Below are 10,310 nucleotides of genomic sequence, written 5' to 3' on the forward strand. Positions count from 1 at the left end.
TGGGCCCGGGGCCCGCGGCCCGGGGTTGGTGGGAGGCCTCGGCCAGGGGGGCGAGTTAGCTAACAGGTTGGCGGTGCGGCGGCGCGCTGCGCTCCCTGACCTGCCGCATTGGTGGCGCCAGGCGCGGTGGGTGTGGGGGTGAGCGCGGGGGCGGCGCGGGGGCGGAGCGGGTGGCGTCAAGGGGCGGCAGGAGCAGAGAGCAGGACGACAAGCGGGACGGCGAAGTCCTCGGCGGGCACTCGCTGCCCCGCGGTCTGCTGTAGGAAGGGGAGCGACCCGCGCGGGCCGGCGGACTCGAGCGGAAAGAATAAAGCGGCGAAAAATTAGAAAATGGTTCGTTAACCACTTGGGCTGGGGCTCGCGCGGCACTGTGCGCCGCACGCACTCGGTTCGGTTCGGCTCGGCCATTAGAAGCGCCTGGATTGGCACGTCACGGGGCTTGCCCACGGGCTGGGCTTACCGCGCGGGCTTGTCGTGGGCTTGCGTGGGCTTGCGTGGGCTTGCCGCACGCTTTCCGCGGGCTTACCGTGGACTTACCGTGGGCTTTCCACTCATGCTCCTGCCCGACTACGGTGCTCCTGCTCCCTGGGCCCTTGACTCCGAAGCACCGCACGCCAATTTACCATCCTATGGAGTCTCGTGAGAGTACGTGCAATTATTCGCACACCTGCAGGTGTGTGAATTAATTCACTCGTCTGTCCAGTTCGGACTGCTCGTTGCTCACCCTACACTGGTTTTAAATCTGTTGCACAACCCTAGAACCTGTGCGACTTGAGTCATGTGTGTACATGGAAGAGCTATTTACTGTACTTTACCGTGTGTCAGGGCTAAAACACACCAGTAGGCGGGCATGCCTACTCGCCCCACCCGCCGGGTAAGGCGCCATGGCTATGGCCCTTAGGATATGTCAATGCGCAACACTGTTGTGTCGTGGCTCTGACACTCGGCACAGTCTGCCATGTGACATAGGTGTCTGCCAACATCGTAACGAGTTCAGGACAAGGGGATCGCCGCAAGGTGTCCAGGGCCCGTATGGCACATTAGCCCCTTGGGTATGCAAACGCGCAACACTGGGGCGTATTGGCCTTTACACTTCGTACAAGAGTGTAAATATGGTCGCGTTCGCCTACTTGCGAAAGGTGTGAAGAATTTGTCACACATCCAAACAGTGTGAATTTATTCTCGAAAAGACAAAACACATGCTTAAAATAATGTGTTTGCTGCCAACGTGTGTTTGTGTAGGACCTAGTAAGTACACAGTTCTTTTCCTTTCAAGGCACGATGATGGCACGACGGAAAATTCCTGACACAATCGGACTGCACCGTGGGCTGCACCTGCCACTTTTGTAAGCTCGTCTTCTCAGGAACACAGTATGCTGCGGTCCGGGGCGATGCGTGTTGAGTCGAGTCAACGGAAATTCCAATCACACGGCGAATGCCCCACCTACCCCACGGGCTATCTCCCCAACGTGCTTATTGGTGGTGTCAAATGGGTTGCCTATCGCCGAGGCGCACACCGCCAGCCAACCAACCCCGCACGCAGAGTGACCCGCTATCCGCTCCCAGTCTCAGAGTCCTATACCCGGCCCAACCCGTCCGCCTCCCCAACCCCTTACTAAAGGTTCCCGCACTGACCTGCGCTATTGGGGGGAGGGCTCGGGCCGGCGCGGACTAGCGCGGACTAGAGTCCTATATTGGGTGGGGTCCGTGGGGTCCCCGGTGAGGTCGGTGGGGCACCGGGCCGCGGTGGCCGCGGGGGAAGGGCGTGGTTGGCGTGCTGGGTGGGGTCACATTTATCGATAATGAGCTGGGGAGAGGAACAAAAAGAATGAAAATGAGAAGCTCTCGTGACGGCAAATAAAAGTTGAAATCAACTTTATCGCGGACTACAATCTATTCTAACCAGAGCAGCGCTGATGAAGGGTGGAGCCCATTGCCAAGTCCAGGGCCCAGGGCTGCGTTTTTCATTCTTTTCGTGTGATTTTGGACAGTCCCTTAAAGACTGTCTCCCCTGACTGTTTCTCCGTTAGCCAGCCACTGAGGGGCTTTGTGGCCTGGTCTGGTCAGGGGGCCTATCTCTTTCTTAGCCTTGTGGGCTAATTTTTTTTATGGGTCGAATGGTAACAGAATGTTATGTCTAAGGATGGAATGAAACATTATCTTCTCCATATGGCATCGAGCGCACTGGTTGACTAGTTGAACCCCTACCTTCGCGTCCAGCCGCCCCTCACCTAAACCCTAAACCTCACCCGACCCCGCCAGGTTTCGAGAGATTTCCTAACGATTCCAAGGGTCACTTTACATGATGTCCAGAGATTTCTAGGTCTGGAAACCCGGCAACAACAATTTGTAACACATTTGTTATACTGAACACTTCAGGATACACCCTTACATCGTGATGTTACGATAAGTTTGAATTTACACCTTGTGAACAGTTCTAGTCCCAAATTGATTCTCTCTCTCTCTCTTTTTTTTTTTTTTTTTTTTTTTGAAAATGACGAAATTCAGCTACAGTGAACCCTTCTGAAAGAATGAAGTTCTATACTTGAAGACGATAACCCGGCCGGAGACATTTTGTGAACAATGCACAATTTAAAATATCCCGCCTCCTGCGGCGGGTCTGTTTGTTTGTCAGTTTGTCATATCCGCTTCTCTTCGGTCTCCCCCGAGCTGCAGAGCAAACCCCGCCTTGAGCTGCAAAGCGCGCTCTAGCGGCGGTCTTTCTCACTGCTCGAAGCAGTACTTCAACTGTTTTCACGGCTTATAAGATCCGTCGCTGAGCCGGTGAAGAAGAAGAAGCGGAGAACCGCATTCCGGTCCCGGGTCGGGTCACTTCTCCGGCAACTCTCATCGTGGCATCATCTTTCGAAACTTTGAGGTGAGTGTTATCCGTGAACATCCTTCTGCAAATGTGGGAGTTCTGCGATTTTACTTGAAAAGATACATGTGCTCTCTGTGGCTATTTGCCTCACGCATTCGGTCTATCCAGACTTTTACTGAGTTTTTGAATTGTATGCGAATTGCCCCTTGCTTTTTCATTGTTCGGACGATTGCTGTGATGACAATTAATTACCGCCCCAGGCTGATTTTTAGTGACGATTGGTTTAGTCCTCCTGAGCAACCGTTCCGATTGTTAAAGCTTGTTAACGTGATGATTTTCTATACCGCCCCAGTCCGATAGTTGTGACGATTGGTTATGTTGAATCTGATTTACCACGTGGCGCTCTTGTGATATGCACCGGCAATGATGGTTTGTCTCGTTCGGATGAGTTCATGATTTCACTTATCGTAACCTCTGAGCTGTGCCTACTCGTCTTTATTTGAACTGAACTTCAGTGTTTTAGCTCGTGATGCTTTACAAGCATATGTCTGATGTGAGCGGTCGGGTATCCTATCCGATCGCATATCACTTTGATGTCCAAGGATTCTGAAGCTTGCACTTAGTATTTGTTGACCCATTACCTCATGATGTTTATAAGCATATGTCCGATGTGGTTTTTCGGATATTTTATCCGAATTTATACCACTCTGAGGATCATAGGATACTGAAGCGTTGTTGATTTACTGTGCTCTTTATGATGACCAAAACTTCTACCACATTCCAAGGGTCCAAGAAACCATTCTACTTGGCCCTTTGAAGACAAACGAGGCATTTGTCTGATGGAGCTGTCATATTTATTCTTAGATCTAACTGTTACATGATGAATCATCTTAGGACACCTTTAGATTCGTAATGATAATATCTTCCAAAATACGTTATTCAAAATAATTCTGACGCAGTTGGTGTAACCCTCCCGAGTTTTTTGCTTCTATCTACTCCTTGTGATGATAAAATTCTACCAAACATGAGGGGCATGGCCAAGGAGTTTTTCCTAACCAAAGTCCATTAGTGAAGATACACGAGGCATTTGTCTGAGGGAGTTTGATCTTTTCGATTATTTTTATGTACTTTATTTTAATTGCTCTTAGTGATGACCAAAACTTCTACCACATTCCAAGGGTCCAAGAATCCATTCAACTTGGCCCTTTGAAGACAAACGAGGCATTTGTCTGATAGAGCAAATTTAATGCTGACTGTTATATGATGATTAACTTAGGACACCTTAAGATAAATAATGATAAAAACAACTAAAATACGTTATTCGAAAAAATCTGATACAGTTGGCAATCTATAGGACTAAGCTATCAGCTTCGTCACTTACTCTGTATTTGTCATGTTTCATACTAAAACTCTTCATGTTGCTTTGTTTCAGTTTTAACCGGGAGTGGACCATGAGCAAGCAGTAGTTATAACCGTTGGAGTTGAAGGTGCCCTGGTCATTTTAGTGTTTTGACCTGCCTTTGAGGCTTCTGTATTTCAACTAGATCACTGGGCTTGAAGTTCCACATGGTGAGTAACTGTGCTATTCCTTTAATTTTGAGAGCACTGATGATACAAAGACTTGATACTCCAATAACTTTATCAGAACGCTTTGTGAAGATTGTCTTGCCCTATCTGAGCTCTAATTTTTAATTCTGTGCTTGGTCAGCTTGCCTTGATGATTATCCTTAGGACACCTTAAGAGAATTCATGATATAAACTTCAAAACACGTTATTCGAATTATCTGAGCTGGCTGTTTCAATTATTGGCTTTACATGATGTTTTTAGTTATCCCTGTCATATTTTTCTTTGAATGACAACTCTCAAATCTGATACTAGCCACTAAGCAGCTGCTCAACATAATTTTCTTGTGAACATCTAACCACATTAGTCTTTGTTTCAGGTGTTCTTTTTTTGCTGTTGGTGACGCTGAAGCATCCTTCATCAGGTGAGATTCTTTCGCTGCTATTGTCCATGCACGTTCCTTAGATCCGCCTCCGGGGTCCAGCGTCCTTTTTGGACATCGGGCCCACTGACCTTGCCGGTTGGATATCGGTGGTGAATGAGTCATAAGCGTGCTAGAGTACCAACTTGCATTTCCAGCTCTTCCTCAGATCTTTCTTTCTGTGAAATCTGGTTTTGCGAACACAATTTTAAATGTTGAAAGAATTTTAAATTGGATAGCTTGGCAGGGTTGCGTGATGATTACCAAACAACCCCAGTCAATCTGAGATTTTTGATGTAATGTATGCCTGATAACCAAGCTGCTGCTATCCTTTATCCTTTCTGACGCAAGGTTTTTCATGATGATTACCAAACAACCCCAGTCAATCTGACAAATGTGATGTGTCGTTTGCCTGATAACCTAGCTGTCCAGTTTTTATGTTCCTTTTGCGGTGATGCTCTACTTATATACGCTAATACGAGTGTCACTTTGAGTTGTACTTGTCTCTGAGCAAGGAACATTTTGGGTCTGTAAAGGATCATTGCCTCTGCTGCTTTCGTTTCTAATTCTTTGTTTTATTTTGTTTGCAGTTTGGCGGCTAGGTGAGCAATATCTTCAGTCTCTTCAAATTCTGTATAATTTCTGTTATTGTTCTCAATAAAAAGACATCTAAAACCTATTGATACTCTTAATAAGTTAACTACCATCCTTGTCTTCCCTACCAGGCCTGAGGGCTTTCAAAAAGATACTTGAAGTTTACTGCGGTGCTGCACTTGCACATTAGTTCACAAATTTCTAAAGGTGCTCGACGTCATGGGAATGGGGGTTCTCCTGCAATAACTCACTGGCGATTTCACATTTTAATTTTAAAATTGTGGTTCCAAATTCGTTCTAAGAAATCAACCCCTGTGCAAAACAAATTCTCTTCCGTTGCATCCATCCTTGGCGCCCAGCAGACGACACGACACAGTCGGCATGTTGGTAATGCCGAAACAAAAAACGTGAGCATCGAGAAGTAAGTTCTGTCTTCTGCCGCTAGAGCGCGTTTGGAGCGAGGGGGAGGGGTAGCAGTACGATCTCGAAGCAGGAGCAGGGGCTCGGGCAGTCTTGTATTTGTTTATGTCGTGTCAAAATCTCGTGATCCTGGGGCTTATGAGTGTAGGAGGCCAAAGCGTGTTTCGTCGATGCAGCTTCTCGTAATTTTTGTCGACTGCCCTCGTCGCCGAGTACCTAAAATATCCCAAGCCTAACGGAAAAACTAAACTTCGAATCGTCTGTGAAACATAGCCTCTCACGTCTTCTTTGAGAAATTTTCTACAAACTCTTCTCTGATAAATTTTAACGCCGGTTATGGTACAGTGATGTGTGTTTAAAATGCCGTTATCATGACGTGCAGTGAATAGAAGATTTGTATGCAGTCCTCTGGTGGGAATAATCATCCTCATATCACTGACTGAACTGTCAAAAGAATGACAATTTTTGTTTTCTTTAGTGATTTGTGTGCTCGGAAGACCGAAGATGGATGCAAACAACTGTAATTTATCCACCTCAAGAATGTGGTACGGATGATTGCTCTGAAATCACGGCAGCCTCTGTGAAACTCAACTTTATACCATGGCTGACATTGCGGCAGTTGGTTACGGGCGCTCTGGTATTTTAGAAACTCATGTACGTGGACAATGGTACAGGGTCTTCGTAACTCTTGAAGACGATTATCTCAGTATCAGTTTAGATGAGAGCTATGAAAATTCAACAGCTCTTAATGGAACCCTCAACAACAACAATAACAATCTAGACTCTGGTGGTGGAATGATGGACAATGCTGATGTACCAGAATCAGTGGCAAACCAGAAACGCATTGTTAGGGTAGTGAAATCTGATAATAATGGCCTAGGCATTTCAATCAAAGGTGGCAAAGAAAATAAGATGCCAATCCTTATTTCAAAGATATTTAAAGGAATGGCAGCTGATCAAACAGAACAATTGTATGTTGGTGATGCCATACTGTCTGTCAATGGTGAAGATCTTCGAGAAGCAACACACGATGAAGCAGTGAAAGCCCTGAAACGCGCTGGAAAGGTGGTGGAATTAGAAGGTGAGTCTGAGGTTTCTCAATTAATTTTTATTACTAAGCAAAGACTACCGGTAGTTAAAATGGAACTCTCCGTAGCCATCGTCAGAGTTGAAAATATGGGATGGGGAAAATGTACAATTTTATTTTACATCAATTTATTTCTCAATCTATAATTTTGTGTAGTGTAGAGTTACATATTTTTGAAAATAAGCCAAATATTGATTTGATTGCTACCCTTGTGCGTTGTGCCTTTTCACCCGCCCAGACCCTTTGTGCGTCAGATGGCAGTATAGTGTGTAGCACCAGCAGGACTCCCCAGCCCCTCCCCCCCTCCTCTTCTTTTCTAGATCAGTTCCCCTATCACAACATCACAACACGCTACACGGTCTTGGCCGGGGGCGCACTCGGCTAGAGGTGCGGAAGGGTTTACGCCTTGGCAGCAAGTCTTGATCTCAGGGGAGAAGCGGAAGAAAGGGTGAGGCGTAAAGGGGGGGGGAGGGGAGTGCATATGTGCCCATGTGGGCCCGGCTCGGCCTGGCTCGGCTCACGGCTGGCCTAGCCGTGGGCGTTGGGCCCCAGCGGTCTGTAGCGGTCCCCCGCGGGGCTTGTCGTCTCCGCCCCGCCTCTCTCCCATGCTCCCTCTCTCCCTCTGATCCTCCACATCCTGCATCCCCTCCCCCCCCCCTCCCCGTGGCACCGTGCCGCGCGCCGCCGCACCGCGCCGTCAGCTGGGAATGCATTCATTTCCTTTGCAGTCCGCCTTTCTGGTCTGTGGGCCGTCTCATTAAAACGGGGAGGGAAAGAATTTGTTTTCAGCCGGGAGTGCAGCGCTGGGCAGCGGAGCCAGCGGCAGGCCGCGACATTGCCCCCAACCCCCACCCCTTTGCAACCCCCGTCACATTCTCCATCTCCTGCCTCGCTCCTGCTCCACACTACGTACCGCACGGGCCGGGAGAACCGGGAAAACAAACAGAAAGGAAGCAGTGATGGATCGGGTGGCGCCTCGGCTGTAGCCTCGGCTCTAGCCTCGGCCTCACGCCCGTGCCGCCCTCGCCGAGCCGAGTCGGATGGAGCGCCCCCCGCCCCGTGACGCCCCCCTAATGGGCGCCGCGGTCAGCTCGCAGCCCCGCGGGGACCGGCGGGGACCACGACGGCCGAGCTGAGCTTGCTGCCGAGCAACAAGTCCTGCTGCTGGCCGGGCCCCGGCCCGGCCGACATCCTGCAGGACCCAAAGAGTGGAAGTCGAGTAGGACCTGCTCCTCGGCAGGGACCTGCACGGCCAGGCGGTGAGCGCGACCTGTAGTGGGCGCGGCCTGGCGTAGCCGGGCGCCATGGCGCCTCGCACTGGCGGCTGCGGCGCGGGGTCCATCAGGCCGGCTCATGGCGGCGCACGAGCGTATTTGGGTCAGCAGCCATTTCAGTGATGAGGCGTCGCCCCAGCTCGCTCCCACTTGCAGGGGCGCCCCGCCACGCCCCGCCGCCTGCTTCCGTCTCGCTCCCTCCCGTGCCACCCACACACCCCACTCACCCACCCCCGCCCCGTCGTCTGGACCGAGAAGCGCCTGTCAGAGGGAACAATGATCCTGGCGGGGCTGGCGGGCCGGCCTGGACCTGCGTCAGCCCTTCCCGACCTGCGGGCGTGGCGCGGCCTGGCGCTGGCAGACGAGTGGAGGACAAGAGTCGTGGCCATTGGCAGTCGATAGGAGCTAGCAGGAGGGCCAGCCCTGGCCTGGTCTTGGTCTCGTCTGGACGAATCAGTTATTTTTTTTTCCGCGCTGGCTGTCCGTTTCAAAGACGATCGTCCTATTTGGAGGGGGAGCGGGGCTTGGCGGATCGCCAGCAGTACGGCGGGGCTGTACCCCAATCAGCGCCTTGGGTGCCGGCGGGGCCCTGGTGGGGCCCTGGCGGGGCCGGGTGCACGGCGCTCGGGGCGCCGCGGGCTGTGACCTCCGCGCGCCATTGACTGTCCTTGTCCTTGCCGGTCCTTGCCGAGCCGCAGTGGAGGCAGCGGTCCTTGTGCACACAGGCTGCTCCTCAACACGTCGCGAACATTGTTCCCGAAACAGCCTCGTCGAGGGGGGGGGTGAATCGTCGAGAAATCGGTACGGTAAATAAGTTGAGGTAGTTATCCGTTCTCGAGGTCTGAAATGTTCGCCTGATGTACAGCCGAGCTCCCCGAGCACCCGAGCTCGTCGTCACATGCCACCTGACGTCACTGCCACAAAAAAAGCACGGCCCGCAACTAGTCTGGTACTTGCCTGCAAGAATTGTACTTACTGAGTAGGTACACAAGTTTGTGGTCTAAAGTATAGTGAGACCAGCCTAAGGTCTCGATTTTCCTCACCCCCTCTCGCCCACAAACTCCTATGCCGCCTGTGCTTCTTCAGTCGAGAAGTTAGTGTGGTCTCAGTGTACAGTAGCCTGCTTTAAAATGCAGTCTGATGGGCACTACAGTATAAAAGTACAACGATCACCTCAGAGACCTACCTCTTGCATTTGTTGTAGTTTGTTGCATATCGACAGTGACGCCCAGGGATCGCCCAGAAAGTACGTCCGTTTTACTCAAGATTCATTCGGTGCATTGCGGCAGCTCGGCGCCTGTGAGACTCGCGTTAGGCCACCCCGCCGTACACGCAGGCGCTGCAAGCAAGATGTTGCCTACCTCGCAGGCGCCATGGGAGCCTGCGTGGGCTGAACTTTGGCAGTTCCGTAACGCCGAGTAGCAGACGTACTTTCCGGACGACCCCCTTGTTGGAATAGTATGCGCGTGCTTCGTCCCGAGTCCCCACGGCGCCATCCACACGAGCCTGCCGCCTGCTGCTCCCGGTTGTTCTGCCGGTCGTTCCTTGACGTCGTTTTGTCGGGCGAGGCTGCTTGGCCAGGTCACTTGGGAGTGTCGCCGCGGTGTATTGGCTTTGCCTACAAATGTCTTCATTGGAGCCGCCGGTCTGTCGGCGCGGCGTTAGCGTAGCGGTCCGACCTGTCTGGGGAGAGAAAAAAGAAAGAAACGGAAGGTGCTCTGAATGGAGGCGCGCAAGCCCAGGAGATGTGAAAATCCCGGCGTGTCCTCTGGCCCGCGCCCCCCTGTCCCTTATGTGTGTCCTCAGCGAGGTCCTCGACGAGGTCCTCGGCGCGGTGGGCGCTGCAGAGCGCGATGGGCCGTGCGCACCGAGCGCGCTGCGCGCTGTTGGCGGGACGCTGCTCCCATCCGGTTGTCGTTACCACCACTCGGCAGACACTTGCTGTTCTCTATCTTTTTATTTTCCTGTTTTTTTTTCAGGCGCGTATGTTTAATGAATAGGCTCGTGCCAGACTGAAAAGAAGGGGGGGGGACTTGTTGCGTTCGCATGATGGTTTGCGTGCGCCCGACTTGGCTGGGGGAAGGCGTCGTCTGTCTGTCGCGCAAAGGCGAAGGGCCGCCCCCCTCACG

The 10,310-nt window shown here is 51.5% G+C and overlaps 1 protein-coding gene, 1 long non-coding RNA gene and 1 other non-coding gene across 3 annotated transcripts in view; all 3 read left to right on the forward strand.

Annotated features, from left to right (window-relative positions):
- The first annotated feature begins 2,724 nt into the window (after positions 1 to 2,724).
- Positions 2,725 to 5,485, forward strand: LOC113204021 (uncharacterized). Its single transcript, XR_003303272.2, has 4 exons — positions 2,725 to 2,878; positions 4,254 to 4,390; positions 4,765 to 4,809; positions 5,397 to 5,485. It is a non-coding gene; the product is annotated as an uncharacterized LOC113204021 (long non-coding RNA).
- Positions 4,837 to 5,011, forward strand: LOC113204025 (small nucleolar RNA SNORA53). The gene has a single exon (XR_003303274.1). It is a non-coding gene; the product is annotated as a small nucleolar RNA SNORA53 (small nucleolar RNA).
- A 383-nt stretch (positions 5,486 to 5,868) lies between the features above and the next one.
- Positions 5,869 to 10,310, forward strand: part of LOC113204014 (beta-1-syntrophin) — a 33,097-nt gene continuing 28,655 nt past the window's right edge. The window contains exon 1 of the mRNA XM_026419014.2: positions 5,869 to 6,901. Coding sequence (XP_026274799.1) covers positions 6,421 to 6,901 — 481 coding nt within the window. The 5' untranslated portion in view covers positions 5,869 to 6,420. The remainder of the gene's footprint in view (positions 6,902 to 10,310) is intronic.

This window comes from Frankliniella occidentalis, unplaced genomic scaffold (genome assembly GCF_000697945.3).
Source record: "Frankliniella occidentalis isolate FOCC.00 unplaced genomic scaffold, Focc_3.1 Scaffold118, whole genome shotgun sequence".
Lineage (NCBI taxonomy): Eukaryota > Metazoa > Arthropoda > Insecta > Thysanoptera > Thripidae > Frankliniella > Frankliniella occidentalis.